Raw genomic sequence first — 20,059 nt, 5'->3', positions numbered from 1 at the left:
ATTGCACTCATGTTCCTACATTGGGTTTGATTCAAATATGGTTGTGGTCTTATAATGCGCTGCAATATGTATATATTTAAAGTATCTATATATATATATATATATATCCCCTTGTTGCATATGTGTGCAACTCTCTGATGAAATCACAGCTTTAGAGGGAATGTCAGAAAGATACACACACAGATGCTGGGCATGTCCCAAGAGATGCCTGACTGAATTAAGAGGACAGCTGCCAAAAACCAGACTCTACTGGCCTGTTCCCATGGAGCCTGGTGCTGACTCATGACAGTATACAGTATGTCTGTCTGTGTGAGTTTATACTATAGTGTACAGATTGGCACAGTAAACATGGCTGAAGATGTAAAATTTCTTTTTAGAATCCAAAAAGTGACTGTAAGCTAATCCAGTGCTAATAAAAAAAACAAGACATGTGCTTAATAAACTTTTACTTGGAAATTAATTTAGAACAAACTTAGGTGCCCTCTCTTATGGATATAACCTTATATTGGATCATATCTTTATTTGAAAAAGAATTTATTGTGTTTGCTTAGAGCTATTACGCCTATTAAGTCTGGCTTTGTAGAAGTATTTAGATCTTTGTCCTAGGTTGCAGTTGTATATCTACATGCAGTTCTTGTCTGCTGAAATGTCTTAAATCTGAAATGCTGGAAGTCAGAAGTATCTGGATAGGGAGTTGACAGGCACGGCAGTGCTTTTAGCTGGATATGCAGAGTCCGGGTGTATAACCGGCATGTTTCTCTCCATGTCAGCTCTTTTCCTGAGTTGACCTCTCTCCTCTCTTTTCTCCCGCTGTGGGGCAGAATAAGGGTGTTACCACTGCTGCCAAACAGACAGACAGCATTTCCTTCTCAAGGGCACATAAACAGATAGTCTTGAACCAGATCCAGCCCTGCCTTGCTCAAGGGCACAGAGCAGCTGTCTCTGAGCTTTGAGTTTACCAGTAGTTGAAAACTGTATAACAAGCCTGTCACATCAGAAAAGACAAGCACAAACAAGGAGATAGAAATAAGCTTTTCTGGACCTTTAAAATGTATCTGTCTGTGCCATACCCATGATCATAAAGCAAGCAAAAGCTTAATCTTGCCTATTTTCAAATTTTTACAAAACCTTATTCAATGCATCCTTATAAACTCTTGGAGACTTTAATGATATTTGAAACTATTTAGGAGATTTTATAACTTAAAGAATTTACTGAAAATCCTTTCAGTAAATCCACTTATCTAGCCGTTGTTGCAGGTGTTGCTGGAGACTCTCCGAGCTGTAAAAGGCAGGTTACACCCTGGACAGTTTGCCAGTCCACTACAGAGCTTACACAGAAACAAATGTTCACGCTCACATCCACACCTACACCTACAATTTAGAATCACCAAATTATGCATGTGTTTGGACCGTGGGAGGAAGCCTGAACACCTGGAGAAAACCCACGCAGGCACAGAGAGAACATGCAAACTCCACACAGAAAAGCTGGTTCAAGGAGTTTAGTTTGCCTTTTTCTCTGTGACAAATATTTTACCAGTATTTAATTATTTCACTGCAGAAGCAAAGCAGAGGCTTCTGACACAACTGCCAAGGTGCAGAGGTTTCAGAGGATAAAGATTCAGCAGCACTCGTAGCACATTAAAGACTTTTATTATGTTCTTCATTGTGTTATATGTACTTCAAGTGCTGCAGTGTTCAGTCAGTATCTCTACATCACTGTGTAAGTTAGAAGCACAACAGCAGGTGTATCTATTTGTGCGGTAAAACTGCAGTAAACAGGCCCCAGGTTTGAACTTCTGGGCTTATATAGCTTATATAGATACCAAAGTTGAAAATACAAATTTAAACATTTTTTGAAAAAATAAATAAATAAATAAATAATTAAAAAAAAAAAAAAAATATATATATATATATATATGTACATATATATATATATATATATATATATATATATATATATATATATATATATATATATATATTAATGGTAGAAAGAAATAATTACATATATAAAGCAGATGACTTTGTTTAATAAAGGTCATTGAATAGTGATGCAGAGTCAGCATTTTTTATTTTTATTTATTTCACTGGGCCATTTCTGTGTGTGCAGTTCAGATGTTCTCCCTGTGTCTTCCTTCGAGTGCTCTGGTTTCCTCCCTATGGATAGACATGTATAAGCTGTAGGTTTGGATATGGGAGCGTTGTCTCTCCTTGTGTTGGCGCTATGTTTGTTTTGTACCCCCCGTCCCCTGTACATGTCACTAGTGAGAAAGTGACTAGTGATATGTCTGGGGCAGGGGGAGGGCGGGGAATGTAAGGTGGGATTGGCTCCAGCCTCCTGTGACCCTAGATAGATAAGATATTTAGAGGATGGATGGATAAATAGATTATAGCTTAGCATTTTAAAGCATTGTTTTGGCTTTCTAGTCCAATTTCCTGCACCCAATGATCAGAAACCCAAACTCTGTTTTTTCCCTGCGCTTTCAAACAGACAGATGATAAAGGGGGCATTAGAGTGTGTTGAAAACCCTTACCTGTTATGACTATTTCATGACTCTCTCTGGTAGTTTGAATTTTAATAGCTGTCCCTATTGTGTCCGGAGCTTATCTGAGCCCCTGGGCGAAACCAGAGACTGACACCCAGATGGGAGACAGCAGATAGACCACTGTCACTCTCCCTTTCAGCCTCTTGGCCCTGGATGCTCTCTCTTTTCACTCCCAGGGGGGAAGGATTGTGGATTTGTGTGGGCGTGCATGCACTGTGTATGTGTGCAGTTAGAAATGTTGGAAAAGCCCGGGTGACAAAATTAGAGATGTCAAGACTATTTTAAACTAAATTCTTTGAGTTTAGTTTAAAATAGTCTTTAAATTGTCTTACTGATTACTATTGTATTCTTTGAAAACAAGAGTAAGCATCACTGTCTTTGTATGCATTTTTTTCTCTTTCAATTTTCAATATATACTGTTACACCATTTTATAAGCTCATGCATGTTTTACATAATCAAAATGCACTTATATTTCTGCTATTATGAATACAGCAGCTCATACTTAACTGCATTCACAGCCTGGTCATACAAGAGTGGAGTAGGCAACAGATGTGTTTCTTCCATGCACGTATGCATGTGTAAAGGAGAAAGTGAGAAACAGATGGAAAAAAAGTCAGAGAGGTTGTTCTTTTGGGTTTTTTTTTTTTTACCGTAAGTAGACACCTACAGCTTTTATTTATTTGATCATCTGTAAGGTACAAAGAATACAGTAGCAATAACATTTCATGAATGACTGACTTTCAAAAAAACATAAATAAATAAAAAGCAAAAACTCAGTAAATTTGTGTTAACTGGATGAGCGAAGAAGAATGAGAGCTACATGGTGGATTGATTGACTGAATAAATGGTTGAACGGTCTGGAATTACAGGATGAAGTTACTGACCTCATTACACTTTGCCCTTATCACTAAGTAGTTGTGTCTAAACATGCTGGCAAGGTCTCATTTTCCCTTACAATGCAAACACACACACACACACACACACACACACACACACACACACACACACACACACACACACACACACACACACACAGGCTGTAAACAGATGTCTCATTAATGTTGTGTCCACATCCAGGGCACTGGAGCCAGCTAACTTTACAGTACTTTCAGGTGGTGGAACAGATACACTGTTGACTAATAAATTCAGTCAGGCACTTGTATTTTTCTTCTGTTTTTTCACTTTTGGTGGATTCATTTTAAGATAAGTTTCCACAATTTCAAACTTTTTTTCTGTTTAATTCTGAAAATATTTTGAAAGCTAGGTTCAATGCAGCATCTCTGTCCATTAGATGCAAACACAGCAGAATTGTTAAGAATGAGATTGCGCAGAGATCTTAATACGATGAATCGTGCAGCCCTAATGTACGCCCCCGTTTGTGGTGTGGACCTCGCCCATGTGCATCATTTTCACAGAATAAATAACCGTGTAATGAATTTTGAAAGGAGCCATATGAACTGCTTATGAGTCACAAGGAGCCTGCTCCCCACCCCCCACCCCTACATTTGCTCTCAATGTGCTACTTTTCAGGCCTCCAAAAAGATTTTCGAAGAGGTGTAAATTAAACCTCTGGGCATTCAAATTCTGTGATATGAGCATCTGTCACTTCAGTAGAGAGAAATACTTCATGATTGATTTTCTTGTCATTCTTTTGAAAAAGCTCTGCACAAAAGTATCATTATGGAGCTGTGTATACTGGCTCAAAGCTTTAAATTAAATATTCAATGCTTTATTTATGTTTTTAAGCCTGTATTTTTGGTTCCATGTTCATTCAATTGTCACTACACATTTTCCTTCCAACATTTACGCTGATATATGCTGCAAAGTACGAATGATAAGTAATTATCAGTTATCCTGCAGAGTGCCTGGTGTGCGTGTTTTTGTGTATGTATGTGTTTGTAAGAGAGCGCGAGCTGTGAGCTGCGTTGTCTCACTCCACTCTGCCATTTCTCGCATGAGTCAGACTCATAGAGCACAGTGCCTGACAGCAAAACTCACCCACTTGTACAGCTGCCCCCACAGACTCTCATGCGCACACACACATGCACACACGGTCACACATTAGTGAATATTTTATTTTCGGCATTGCAACATACATTTAATGGTGGTTGGTGGGACACACTGCTCTGCCATTTGAGCCTTTTAGTTATTAGCAATTTATGTAACACCGGGGACTAAGTAAAGATTTAGCATTTTATTTGTCTTTGTAATGAAAACTTTTAAGACCAGGTGAAAATTGCATTTCTAGTGAGCTTGTATGTGAGCTTGTAGTAGCTAAATAAAAAAAAATCACCTCGGCTGTGTAAGACGTAGACGTGTAGATGTCTAAGACTAATGATTTGACATTTGGAGAAAAAACCCCCACAGTAACTTAGCTGAGTTGTCCATTAGTTGCATGGCAACCAGGCCCAGTAATAACCCGACTAATAAAATGTTGAAATGTTGTATTTTTTCATATCTTAATTACTGACTTTTAGAGGCACTGTTAGGTGGATTTAGTTGCATTTGGACTGAGCCAGTTTAGCCTTTGCCCTCTATTTTAGTGTTAGTCATGCTAAGCTAAGCTAACAAGCTACTAACTCTATATCTATCATATATGTATAGAACTGTGCAAACATAAATGGAAATACAATATATAAGGCAAAAAAGAGTTTGTAGGTTTCTAACTACCCTGAAAGTCAGTATTTGGTATGGCCACCTTTAGTCTTCACAACTCTCTTAGTCAGGCTTGTCCTTTCTTTAAGTAGTCTTCAGGAATAGTACTTCTGGCTTGAAAGCTCTTCTTTGGTTGTTGACAGGCTTGTGTTTTGAAGATGATCTGTCAAGATGATTTCAGACTACTTCAATAATGTCTAGGTCTGGGCTCTGAGGAGGCCAGTCCATGACCAATAGCACTTCATTGTGTGTTTTTCTATTGAGGTACACTTTTAGTCCATTGTTCGGGATAATTTTCACGCTGAAAAATGAACAGTGGATCAAAATGTTGAAGACTTTTCCTTGTTCACGTTTGACAAGATCCCCAAGACCACTGATCTCAACAAAGCCTACATTGTGTTTTACAGATGGCTGCAGACACTTACTGGACCTCTCTCCTGACCTCCTCCATTCTGATTATAATTTGATCTTGAAGTTTTAAATTTGGATTAGTAATCTGGAACAAAGAAGACCTGTTGCCACAGATTTTCAGTCCAGTTCTTGTGCAATTTGGCATACCTCAGCTTTTTTCTCCTTTCCTTAACAATGGCTCCTTGACAGCCAACTTTCCACCAAGACTATTTCTGAAGAGTAAACAGTAAGGTGGATAAACTGAAGGGACAGATGTTTTTCATATGTCAGCTTTTTGGGAATCACCTTGTTGGAGCAAAAATACTATTTTATGCCTGTCAACCAGTATTTTCTTTGTTGTTATTGAAAATTAAACAAAAGCAGATATAATATATAAAGATATGATTTAAAGGTTGCACTTTTTATGTTTATCTGTTATATGTGGACACAATACTGCTTCACCCCTTCAGTTAAGTGCCTTTTTTAATGCTTGAGTGAGTTACAGGTCAGTGTTAAGTGGCCCAACAAACAAAAAAGATTAGTCTGAAAATAGCCAGCTGTACGGACCGACCTGAAAAATAATGAGAAAAAGGTTAGTTTGCAAAGAAATTGGTAAAAGCCCTGCAGAAAGCCTGAGTAACTATTACTCAAGACCACTTTAAACAAATTCCAAAAAAATCTGGCTTTTTGAGAGCAAAATATAAAGAAATAAGAGGTGGCTCTGAACTTCTGGACAGCACTATTGTGCACTTATTATGCAAAAACCATGGTTTTGCATAGTTTCAGTTTCCAGCCTATTAGCTTTTAGCTGGGGCTGACCATAGGAGAAGGACAGATAAATGTATGTTTGTGCATGTGCATGTACTCACATATTAGTGTTTGTGTGACCTTGAATCCTCATGAAATGAAAGAATTTTCATTCATGCTTACACATAGAGCATTATGTTTCCTTGCATCTCTGGCTTCTGAAAATATGTCTGATTATAATCTGGTCTGTGAGCAAAACTGGAAGATTGCATATGTGGGGCATGGAGAACAAGCCTCCTGCCATGGCCTCTTCACTCTGAATCTTGACACACTGTGGAGTCCCTAGAGAATCTGTGCACCCAAGCACTGATTAAATAGTCTATAAATCTAAGACAAAACAACTCTTTAAACTAGAGTACACTCATGTCCATCAAAGACACTGTTGGCAACCCCAAATATTCAGTCATACCATGTTTAAAAGACGTGATGGCACATATTCTCTTACTATATGTGGATACTGGGGATCAGCATCTGCAGAGAATGAAAACAGTATTTAAAAAACCCCATCAGCTTAAACATGTATGGGCATGCATGCATACAGTAAAAGTATCAGACACGCTTTAAGCACTGTTTGTGGTGAATGGCAGAGTGTCCTCTTTGCTGGAAGCAGACACAGTTGGGGAGCAGCATGTGAGACATGGGTCAGCAGATCTAATTCAGGCTTTTGCTTACTTCTATCTCCTCACATTTATTTTATTTATTTATTTATTTTTTGCAGGACTCTCTGAACTTTATTTTCATCAAAAAAGAAAACAGCTTGGCAGCATGTGTGCTGTGAGAAAATGCATCGCCTTGGAAACTGAACTTTGATTAAATATACTATATATTAAACAATATCACTAAGCCATGAACCATTTGCATCAGTGTTTACACACAGACTAACTGATTCACAGTCAACTTTATTGGCCAAGTATATGAAATATATTAAGCATACAAGAGATTTTTCGAGTAGCTCTCAGAGTATTTTAATACAGATGCGTGAAGAAATGTAAAGAATTAAAGATATAGCGTAAAAGCAAGGACAAGTAAAAAGTTATTCTAAATGATTATTGGAGGACGGAAAGGTGTTTCTTTTTTTTGCTTGTTACATATGTTTTTCTTCCTTTTCTTGTAGTAATGTGTCCTTATCTAGTATTCTCTGAATTTTACATTCCTACCTTTGTCTGTCTCACATCCTCTCTGCAGCCACAATGCATCATTTATACCGTATCTTTTACATGTCATAGTGTTTTCTTACAGTATTTTATACCTGCCCATTTTATCCATGTTGCCTTTATTCTGCCTTTGCACACACAGTAACAAACCTCTTCTCCTTTATGGCATAAAATGATGTCATTATTATGGAGGTCATTCTCAAGGACACTGTGACACATTTCTCCATCAATCCCTCTTCTAATAAGAGCATGATAATTATCCACATTTTATCCACTGATGGGTTATTATTCATAGAGTTACTCCACATCCAGCCTAGTCCCCATCTCTCTGTTCTTCTTGTTCTCTTGCTCTTGTGCTCTGTGAGTCACACCTCAACAGCCCCCCCCACCACCACCACACTCTATTTCCCTTTCAAAATGGTGAAAGCTGAAAATAAATGTTGAAGCTATTGATTTGCTTTTTTGGGGGGTGGCGGGGGGGATCAGCATCATCATCATCATCATCATCATCATCATCATCGAATTGTGTTGCCATGGCAACTTGTTTTGGACACTTTAGCGCACAGTGAAAGAGGGAAAAAAAAGTTGAGGCAGACAAGTGTAAAGGGGAGAGGGGGGGGGGGGGGGAGTGTGTGAAGGGACCTGCTGAAACACCTCAAAAAACGACCTTCAGCTCACTTTGTGTATTTTTAAAAAAACACCCTTTGTTTCCCGCACAACGCTGACAAGCCTACTTTTCAAGGACATTTAGAGGTCATCTCGTTATTTCGGTCTGCGCACACACAAATACGCAGGCATGCGTTCGCTTTAACACAAAACACACATACGAAGCGCACAAAAACTGACACCCACTTACTTATTCACACTTTCTCTGAGGTTGAGAGTTGCGGGTATTTCCACTCAACGAGTGGGATGCATAGTGTTTCCATGGAGATCTATTTTTAGTTGCTGACAAAAAAAGGGCAACTGTTAAAATATGCCATCATGTTCCCTCTGAGTGCAAAAAAAAAAAATCTAATTTCGTTTCATGCAGGGGTTTTTTTTGTTTTTGTTTTTTACAGTTCCTTTTCCTGTCCCTTGTCATTTGGAATTCGGATGTTAGGCCGGTGCCATTTGCCAGTGTGGATTTTGATCTCAGGTCTTGCTGCTTTTGACTGATAAATATATTGCCAAGCATTTAGTATACAAGAAGAGTCGTCGGGGAAAGGTAGAATTGATGCATCGCTAATAATCCTCACTGGGAACTAAAAAACTGCTTAAAAGGTTTTCTGATCACAATGAGCTGAAAATGTTTTTGGAGCCAAAATCTCTCTTAGGTTACAGAAGTTTGGACAGCTTATCTTAGCCCTGAACCAGAATACCAAGAAAAGTCATTACTGATAGCCTGTGATGCAGTCTTTTCCACGAGTAATAAAATAATCTAAACGTTTATCGAAGTGGGAAAAAAACAACAAAAAAAAGGTTTTATTGTTGGTATATTAATGAAATTTCCCTTTTCTTTCCCAAAGGATATTTAAAAAATACTGTTTAGTTATCTTATCCCACTATTCCATCAGTATTGTAGACATAAAGTGACTTTATGTCTAAAATAAAGTCCGGTTCCGGGTCGCTGCTCATGCGGCTGACCGGCCAGCTACCTAGTCTGACCTGTCTCCCCAATGTGATGTTTTTGTATTGTATGTGCGGTCGGCAAGGTCAGTCTCTCAATTGCCCCTCAGGGATAAATAAAGTCTTCTGAATCTGAATCTGAATCTGAATTTATTTGTGTAGCACTTTACACACAAAATAGTTCGGACAGTATTACAGAAGGAAACAGAAGAGGAATAACAAATAAAAAACATTGTAAAAATGAAAACATGTTTGTTTAACAAGTAAATGAAGAAAAAGCAGACACATGATCAAACACAGCACATAGAGGTTATATAAAGATATCAGCTGTTAAACGGGAACTGCTTACGTTTGGCATAGCTACGGGCTAATGACTCTTTAAATAGCAGTGGAATTGGAAAATAGCGGAGGAAGAAGGGCTTTACAGTCTTAGAGGTAACACACTTTAGTGCTTTGTAGACAAACCTCCGTGTTTGGTACAGTGAGGTGGAGTAGTGTTGGGGTGATGGAGACAGAAGGGCTACTGAAGTTATGAAGGCAGCGGAAAAATGACAATGAAATGAAACCATCAATGACTTTAATAAAAGCAGAGAACTGTTTGACATTTGATTTAAATACCTTGAGGGTTTTTTGCCATTCGTTCATGTTCTTTGCATGCTGTTGACATTATAGCTTGTTGTGTTTGAGTTTCATTACTTGGTAATGAATGGTCACACAAAGACTCCTTTGCAATCAGCCTTGATCCTTTCTGAGAAAGTTGTGACTCATTTGTGTGTCACCACAGTTTAAACTGCCTCCACTGCCCGAGCAGTTAGTTGTGTAGACTGACAGCATTTACACGGCAAGCAATATTTCATAAAAGGCCAAATAGATGTTTTTCTGTAAGCAGTATTGTAATCAGTGATCCGGGAATGAAAGATAACTAAGCAGAGGCTTTTCCAGGAAACACTGAGTATTTAATGACTGGGGAGATTGATTACAGTGTAGCTTGCATTTCAAGGGCATTTAAGGAGAATGTAGTTTAAAGTTTTAACAAGGTTAAAGGTCATTTTAAACCAAAGTAACGCCACAAAGAATTTTGCCTAATACATAACAGGTCAGATATCATCTAAGTGAATGCTAGGATTAGTATATGCATCCATTGTTTTATCATATTTATTTTAAAAAACATATATCACTGCAGTATCAGCAGAAATGGACTTTTTTAAAAGATAGAAAGGGTTCATGTAAATATGTATTTATAAGCAGCGTTTATCTTTGTGTGTGTGTGTGTGTGTCTAACCAACTGGAACTGGCTAAAGCCCTGTTATATGAGCTCTACTCTTACTGTTTGATATTGCAAGCAACTGCAGGCATGCTTGGCCAAGCTTATTAAACACACACGCACACATGCACACACACAAAGCTCAAGCAGTCGCTCAAGAGTCACGAGCTTATACTCACACACATGTGCGCACACAAGCACACACACATGCTTGTGTAAGATGTGAGGCAGGATGCTGTGGAGATCAATGGATGCACATGCTAGGTTTTCTCAAGAGACAATTAAAAGGGAATAGATAATGAGGTTATTTATAGACTGATCTATTTGTAACCGGGGCATTCTCCATCGTAAGAGCTGGGAATTGTTCTCTTTCCTGCCTTCCCTCCTTTTGTTCCCATCTCCTGCCTCTCTCCTACACCGTCTCCGTTTTGTATATTTTTGCTCCTTTCTTTTTTTAAACAGCTCTGTCATCATTTCTCGCTTCTCCTTTAGTGGATGACCACTTATTTTCCACAAATGTTAGTAATTTATCGCAGGGAATCAGTGCACATTTACATGTGAAACATTGTCATGCAGCAGCGATGTTATCAGGTGCAATCCAGGGCCACTCCTGGGAAACCCAGTGACGCACTACGCATGACATAATGCTGTGGTAATGTCTGCATTTGTGGGGGAAAGAGACAGAGAGAGCAACCGTGAAAACACACTGGGCTTATGTGCACGCTCAGCAAACACCGAACAGCAGCCGGGTAGATTAATGCAGCTTGATGTAATGTCTGTAATAAATCAGATTTTATAGATGAACATTTATATATATATCAAGTTTAACATGTTATACACAAATTTGAAGGCCATTATGTAAGCGAAGAATGCTGGTAAGAGATACAAAATCCACCACAATGCTTTTTTTTTTCATATCATCCCCTGAATTTGATCCCCTCAAATCAATAAAACTGTACAGACCAAAACCTTTTTGCATAGATCTGAACCTTCTGTGATTATATAATGTCCTTATTATTAGCGTTATAATGTTCAACTGTGGCTCTTGTCAAAGCATTGAAACTGTTGTAATTTAGGCTCGTGTACGAGAATCATTTTCTGGGCTGCAATCTAAAAGTAAACTGTGCCTCAAGCAGCCAGTATGAATTTCTTCGCATAAAAGAGCAAAAGATATTTATGTGCAGTAGTTCATGGCATACGAGGAGGTGGATGAGGTCAAAGCATAAGGTCCTTATCTCCCGAGCAGAATTATATAAGGAATGCAGAGCTGTAGTCCACCATGACTCAAACTGGTAATTAGAGATATTTTGTTTGTGGTGCTATGTTATGCTATTAAAAAAAGATTGCACATTTTCCCATATCTGTGTGGATTCTCTCCAGGTACTCCTACTTCCTCCAACAGTCCAGAGTCATGCAGTTAGTGGGGTTAGGCTAACTGGTGATTCTAAATTGCCCATAGGTGTGAATGTGAATCGTTGTCTATCTCTCCGTGTTAGCAGGGCGACAGATTGGCAGCCTATCCAGGATACTCTGCCTCTCACTCTATGGCAGCTCGGATAGGCTCCAACCTCCCCACAACCCTAAATTGGATAAGCAAAATAAAATTGATGGATGCATGGATGGATGGATAAAGCATCCACGCAACATTAACTCTTTATCTGCTTCTGTCTCCCTATCTATTTCTGTGTCTTCCATTTTCAGGTCTTGCAGGTGCCCAAACTGACCTGGACAAGAGGAAAGAAATATTTGGTAAAAACCTGATACCTCCAAAAAAGCCAAAAACCTTCCTGCAACTGGTATGGGAGGCCCTGCAGGACGTTACCCTCATCATCTTGGAGATCGCTGCCCTGATCTCCCTGGGTCTCTCTTTCTACCACCCTCCCGGGGAGACTGGCGGAGAGTGTGAGTGAAACAGCTCCTGTGACTTTAAAGTCTGTACATTTTTGCTCTGCGCCATTATCTGTGGTATCTTCTCTGTTGCGGGGAATGGAAGTGGGGCTATAATTGTGCTGGCGCACTGGCATCACTTCCTCTGACCTGACTCGCCCGGGCTAACGTGCTTACACCTACATGTTTGCACACACACTTTTTAATTGGTGAGGCTGGTCATACTTTGTTTGTGGCCTTGCCTCAAGAGGTCAAGTGACTCATCAAGCATAGGGCTAATTTTTGGTTGTGCGTGTGTGTGCTCATTTGTGCAGATTATGACTGTGTCAAATGTGTGTAAGAAAGGTACTGGGAAGGTTAATGAAGTGTTGAGTAGAGAAATAACCTTGAGCTCCCAGGGCCCATACATCAGCCTTGTGAGCCGTGAAACAGGAAATGAAGACAGAGACCATAACGAGGTGCTGAGTCAGCTACATCAGTCATTGCGCCCTGCCTTATCACAGTAATGGAATTCAGTTACCCTGCCAAAGGGACAAGTCATCATTTTAGGGGGTTTAAAAAGTCTCATCAGGCTGGAAACATTAGAAAATGAAGAAGTGGTTACCATTGCATTAGTTGGATGTGTTTATTTAGTAATTTCACAATTAATCCATGTTTAGTTGTTTGAGCGTAGCAAACAATACATGATTTACTAACTCAGTCAAATAATTACACTATAAATTTGCCTAATTGGAATCTGATCATCAGTTATGATGTCAAGACACTTGTTTCTGTTCTTTGTGTCGTTTTAGCTGCTTAGCTTTATGAATGAACTCCCTGTTTCAAATAAAGCAAAGAAATGCCGAGGGTATCGTAATGCTAATAACTGCACTATCTGTAGATACATTATCAAGCTTCTCTTTAACCGGCAGCAGAATAGGTGCCAGTGTGCAAGTCTCTTTTCACAGATGATATGAATATGTATGGATGTAAATCAGGGACCTAAACTGTTATGAATAGAAGCCAGTATCAGGGCGATTGAGATAGATATGAATTCAAAGCATTTTGTCTCACCTAATTCAGAGAAATCCCAAATGAATATGTGTTTGTGTGTTACAGACAAAGGCAAAGATGGACATAAGGTCATAGAAATGGAAGGATACTTAGAGATTCAGATCTCTCACAAAATGTGAGAACAAAAACAAGGATGATAGGATGATAAGGATGACAATAATGAAAGAATAGTCCACAGAAATGATTTGGATTGATGCAATAATTTCTTTCTTTTTTTTCAAATTTGACCAAATAAAATGGCAGAAATACTACGTATAAATTAAATTAATGCAGTAAACTGCATTTTAAAACAAAAGAAAACAAATTAAATATATGTGATAAGCAAATATTGCATTTCTTCACCTATACATTTGTCCATATACATATACCAAGACAAAGAAAGTCTGACGACAAGAAAACGTATTTATGGCGTGTGTGTGTTTGTGTGTTGGGGAACTAATACGACCCCCCCAATCTGATCACACACCATCAACCCACACATCTCTCCCTGCTCGTTTACTGTTTTTATAAATAGATCAAAAAAGCTCAACAGTCCAGAAATAGAAGCTGGTGGGATGACTTAATGCTCATTTCCATATGAAAAAGATTCACTGCAGTTGAATCAGAAGGCTCATTATTATGTCTAAGCACATAAGATGCAACATAGGAAAACTTTGAAAGACCCATATAGAAATCAGCATGATTAAGCAAAATGTGAAAGTGCCTTTGGAGCATATAGAAATCCACCCATTCATCCATTTTCTTAACTACTTACTCAACTGGAGTTCATTCTAATAGTAATAAGGCAAGAAGGAGAGTACACCCCATGCAGGTCACTAGTCTGTCACAGGTTTGTGCACATTTATTTAATCATGTCCATGACAAGGTCAGCTGCAGTAGATGCAATATTTTGCTCTTCGTCTTTTTCAGATGCTTTAGTGCTTTGCTGCATTAGTGTGTGAAGAAACGTCATTTCAGTACCATGGACAGCTACTCACTGACCGTGTTACCATCAGTGTCTTGCCAAGCAGGATAGACCAAACTCAGTATGACCACAGTTACAAAAAAAGAAAAGGGAAGGGAAACTACTGCAGGACTATTTGATGATTTAACAATGTTCTTTAAAAATAACAAAGTACTATTGAATTGCTTTAGATCAGATCAGCGTTTTTATTCATTTTGTTCTGAAAAGCTTTATTGGGTACTTTTTTGTTTGCCTAACACACCCATGTCAAAATATGCACACTGTTGCATTCGTAAGTATCAAGCTGTCTCTCACAAAAAGAAAACATAAAAATCACAGGATTTTTTGTGAGGGGGCATTTGTCCCTGTTAAACGACATAAAACTAAATACCATTTTTGTCTAAATTTGTTGATCGTAGCGAGTACATACTGTATGGTTTTGTACGTTTTTGTGCGTACGGATGGAGTACAAATCAAGGAGGCTATAATCTGTTAATTAATGCAGTGTATCTACTTAATGAACATCATATTGATTGGAGTCACTATGTTGCATACTAGTTGGTCCAAATTGCTTCTTGGAGTCTGGTTTTTGGTTAAAGCACATCCTGCATATGTAATGTCTGTAACATGGGGTTTCTGCTCATTCCCTTGTGAGCTGCAAGTGTTTTACAGTGCAAAGCAAATCGCTCCGCTGTGGGCTTTTGAAGTCCGCTAGCCAGGAGTGTGCAGCTCAATAGCTCCGAGAGAATTACATGAAGCTGCACAAGGAGGGCTGGGAATAGGCCTTGTTTCATTCCCATATATACCCCAATCTGTCATTGCACAGCCAGTAGAATGCAGAGCCGCGTTTGAAGTAGAACAAATATATCAAGAGAAAGAAGTAAATACACTTAAGGTTTTTTCAAAGAGAGTTCATGTAATTTCACAGTCATTGCTCGTATTGCTCATACAAATAATTTCCATAAGCCAGTTCATAAGAAGTAGATTATTAAATAAATCTAAAATATGTACGTCATCTGACCTTGTCACTGCCCACACTCTAGCATCAACCTGAAATCAAGAGAGCGTTTTGAATGAGAGTACAAGCTTCCCCCTAAGAGAGAAGACAGATTTAGAGCCTACATTTGAATGTTGCTGTTGGGGCTAAGCCTGTGAAATGCTGTCATCAGTTGTATGAGGAATAATTGGCTATAGTTTTCAGGACTGCAGTGTGTGCAGACAGGCATCAAAGAGCGTTATGCTTTTTTTTTTAGGAAGCTCCAACACTGAATAATATGGGAAAAGAAATTTTTAGATTGCAGTATTTTCACAGATCAAATACTCAAATTTCATAAGGGCTGTTAATAAGTTAATTTTTTAATAAGTTAATTACTAAGACTGTATACCCTTACTCCTTTTTAGTGTGAAGGGAAGTTAAGTTGTGTTCCCAGAACTTGCTGACATTGAGGCTCAGCATAATTTATATGCACTGCAATTGCAAAGACATTACACACACAGTCACAGCTGTGTTTATGTGCAGCTTCTCTGTTTCCAGTTTGAGCTTTGATTACATCTCTTTGTATATTTTTCTGAAGTGTTCATTAGTAGTAAATGTAAATACCTATGTATGAAATTGTTGATTTCGTTTGTGTGAACAGAGTACGTCAGCATTTATCCATGTACGAAAACGCAGTGTGCTTACATGTGCATGCATATCTATCTATCTATCTATCTATCTATCTATCTATCTATCTATCTATCTATCTATCTATCTATCTATCATCTATCTATCTATCTATCTACCTATCTACCTACCTACCTATATATATATATATATATATATGTATATATATATATATATATATATATATATATATATATATATATATATATATATATATATATATATTTACACACACACACATATGTGTGTGTGTCTATATGTGTGTGTGTAAATATCTAATGTATCTAATATACTTTATTTGACTATGCTTCTCTTTTCTGTCACTGTTCTGAAATTGCAGCCTGTGGCGCAGCAGCAGGTGGAGTGGAAGATGAGGGTGAGGCAGATGCTGGCTGGATTGAGGGTGCCGCTATCCTGTTGTCTGTAGTGTGTGTGGTGCTGGTGACGGCCTTCAATGACTGGTCAAAGGAGAAGCAGTTTCGTGGGCTGCAGAGCCGCATTGAGCAGGAGCAGAAATTCCAGGTGGTCCGTGGTAGCCAGGTCATCCAGCTGCCCGTGGCTGACATAGTGGTGGGGGATATCGCACAGATCAAATATGGTAGGTGCAACAAAACTGTCAAGATTACAATAATTAATTATGATTATGAACCAAAACTAATCAAACTTCCTAGAATATTTTGATTAGTTTGGCTTCGTTGGACGTGCTTACTGGCTACCACAGTTGGCTCTGTGTAAAGTAATTTTCTAGGTTCATAAGCTGAAAATAGACTACAGCCTCATTTCCAAAAGGGGATTAAAGTTGTGAAGTCCACCTTAAGCAATTAAACATAGTTAAGCTACATTCACGCAATTAATTAGCTGCAGACTGACCCCATGCATGCTGAGCAACACATCCACATCTTCAAATTCCATAATGTGAGTGACAACTGTCAGTAATGCCTCACAATGGTGCAGAATAAATGTGGTTATCCTGAGTGAGCCTGTTTTTTTTTAGTACTTAGAAAGCAACAAAGCCTCTTTCATTGTTGCAGGTGATCTGCTTCCTGCTGATGGAGTGTTGATCCAGGGTAATGACCTGAAGATTGATGAGTCATCACTGACCGGAGAGTCTGACCACGTCAAGAAGTCTGCAGATAAGGACCCAATGCTGCTGTCTGGTATGGATTCAGTTTAGTGTAGTTTATGAATGTTATATAGTGTTTGTAACAGCCATTTTCCCCTGCATGTTGTTTGGAAAAACAAAACAACAAATAGACAAGTCTGGGGTTTTTTCTGCCAGTGACAGCTTGAAAAACATTGTTTTTAATCAAATGTTTCTCTTTACCTATTTTGCTTTTTGCTGCAGCAGAAACACAAGCGCGGTTCTTGGACTGCAGGATTATTAGAATTTAAGAATATTCCTGATAAGAGAAATGTGGGCTAATCGGATCATATTAGTATGTTTTGCTGCAGATAATTAGCTGTGTGACTTTTTGCTGCCTTCTTTAATTACCCTCGTATTCACCTACACCAACTTATTTTCCCCAAGGTTAATGATGTTCTGTGTGCAAATACAAGTCTGGCACATTATTAGTGTGTTAAACTTGCCACTCTAGCACATTTTATATGAAATGAAAGAGAGTTTAAATTATTACTCATGATTTTTGAAGGACTCTGTCTTTAAGATGTTTGAGATTTTTAATCCCTTTGACACATATAGTAATCCCCCATTTTTAGGTCAGTGAAGCCACTGATGTAAATTTGGAATCAATATGCACTTTTTTCTGGCTTCTCACTTTACTTGTGATCGATGAAAGCCAGCTTTGTGTTCTGGTTTGATTCTGATGTCACTGTCATGCATAAATGAGCAGAAGTGACAGAAGACCATAGGTGGCTGCACAGCATGGAGATTCAGAAAAGCATGTGGACAGTTCCTTAACAGCGACATGCCCATCATGTCTTATTACGTGAATCAAAGGCCTGACATCAGCTACACTGATATATAAGCCATTCTAAAGTAACAGTATAGGTAATGCAACAGGAAAGTGCTGTGTGACACAGCCTCCTTTAATCACAACAACCAATTTGCCATCCTGCTGTAACGCTAATCATCAATCACATCGTTTTTTTCCTCCTCCTGAATCCCTCCAACTGACCCAACACAAAATAAATAAATAAAAAATGTATCAGGCCAAAAGAAGAGACAAGCTGCAGCCTGACTAACTTTACCACACATGATGCTTTCCTCTTACCCTTAACTAGATTTGAGCCCACTGGATATAATGAGAAGGATCAATCTTCAGTCAGGAAGCATGACACATCCGCTATGCAACATGTCACACCCTATACTGGCTAGTTATGAACATTAGATTAGAATGTTAAATAGAAGCAGGACATAATGTTACCCTCACCATAACCAAATGTAACCTTTAAAGCATGCCTTCACCTTACTTGCTATCCAGTGCGTCAAGACTCCCATTTTACCCTACTGAGTGCACTGGTCACTGTTAACAGTCTAACTCTGAAAGAATAAAAAAAATACCAAATGCCCAATCTGGACAGTTCCCAGTGGGTCTCAAGATTGCAGTATCAATCAACGTATTCCTCTTTTGCTCTCTATGCACTCTTCACATGGATACAGCTAAGCCCACTGTAACAAGATTAGCCAGTATTACTCTGTATATAAATGGAAGCCAGACAGCGTCTGCTGCTATAACCTTTCTCCTAGTCTACAGGTTCTGCATATTCATTGATAGATATGATTTTATTAAGATTGGGACATAACAAGATCAACTAACCTGTTTGTAAAGCGCTTTAATGTTATTGATTGAGCAAGTTAGTCGCATAAGTCTTTGTATTAGGAATGAACTGTTATAGAAATTAACAGTCAACTTTTGCTAGAAAAGCTCTAAAAAGTAACAAAAGTGTTTATCTTTTTTTAAGTTACTGAAAGTATGCATATCTGTAATATAGAAACTGCTGCGCTTTCTTTAGGGACCCATGTGATGGAGGGCTCGGGCCGCATGGTGGTGACGGCTGTCGGTGTCAACTCTCAGACTGGAATCATCTTTACACTGCTGGGGGCTGGTGTGGAGGAAGAGGAGAAAAAGGAGAAGAAAGGTAAGATAATTTGATCCTTATATAATCTTCTTATATATAACCTGTTCCATACTCAGGAGTACTGAGTAATTTGCTTTTGTGTCAGTGTTGCCCAGCAACATACCCCTGAAAACAAGCTTTTCTCATTTCATTACCTTATGTTCTCAAAGTCTGTATACCTCATTGCACAATGTCAGTCTTTTAACTGTCTTTGTAAACAGAGGGGTTCTAAAGAATGAACTCACAAATGGACAAATGTCCACCTTTTGTAGGTGTTTGTAGTACAGTATTCAACACTAAGTGAATGTGTATAGATACTGTATGATATCAGTATTGGTGGCTCAGTAATCAGCTGCAGTATGCAGGTTCTGTGGGTTCAGGTGCATCATTGTCCTTACTCTCTTATCGTTCCAAATTTGCCTCGAAGGAGGGGCAGTGGAAGACGGACACCAGAATACAGGTAGAGTATCACCTTTCTCTGACCCCTGGGAGTGGTACAGTACTTGAACCTTTTGATCTTTAACCCCTAATGCTTACCAGTATACCACTGTTGCTAGACTACCCCTTTCTCTAACAAAGCAACCTTGCTTCTGTTAAACTCCTCACTTAAAAAGAGAAGCATCATAATCACAACACTGCATCTTTTTAAGTGTTGATAGATAACACATTTCACAATGCATAATCCTCTCCTCATATAACAGGCTCTGCACTCATCAGACTAACTAGCTAGCATCCAACATAAGCCCTGCTTCATAGACGTGTTGAATGCCATGAATAAGAACGGGCTTTCAGACTCATCTCATTGCTGTATTACAGAACAATGATATGAGAGCAATAGCCTTGTGGGTGCACAACACATGTACCAGCAGTAGGGTGTAAACTAGTTAGTACAAGCTTGTATAAGATGTACTCTTTTACATCTTAATATGTATATGTGCACAGTTTATCCTTTTAGTAGTGTCTTTGCTACCACTTCCGTATTTTCATTAAATTAAAAATAGCTTGCATGG

General features: G+C 38.6%; 1 protein-coding gene across 13 annotated transcripts in view; it reads left to right on the top strand.

Annotated features, from left to right (window-relative positions):
* Positions 1-20,059, top strand: part of atp2b2 (ATPase plasma membrane Ca2+ transporting 2) — a 116,056-nt gene that overhangs the window by 53,405 nt on the left and 42,592 nt on the right. For 10 of the 13 annotated variants that reach the window (XM_040052254.1, XM_040052252.1, XM_040052247.1 and 7 more), the window contains 5 exons: positions 12,127-12,327; positions 16,312-16,569; positions 17,003-17,128; positions 18,945-19,070; positions 19,477-19,509. In XM_040052254.1, the coding sequence (XP_039908188.1) occupies positions 12,127-12,327; positions 16,312-16,569; positions 17,003-17,128; positions 18,945-19,070; positions 19,477-19,509 (744 nt within the window). The remainder of the gene's footprint in view (positions 1-12,126; positions 12,328-16,311; positions 16,570-17,002; positions 17,129-18,944; positions 19,071-19,476; positions 19,510-20,059) is intronic. The other 3 variants (XM_040052259.1, XM_040052255.1, XM_040052260.1) reach the window with 1 other exon arrangement.

This window comes from Simochromis diagramma, unplaced genomic scaffold, assembly GCF_900408965.1.
Source record: "Simochromis diagramma unplaced genomic scaffold, fSimDia1.1 OVJJ01000389.1, whole genome shotgun sequence".
Taxonomy (NCBI): Eukaryota; Metazoa; Chordata; class Actinopteri; order Cichliformes; family Cichlidae; genus Simochromis; species Simochromis diagramma.
Note: the sequence above shows the minus strand (reverse complement) of the source record. Positions and strands in the feature narration are given on the sequence as shown.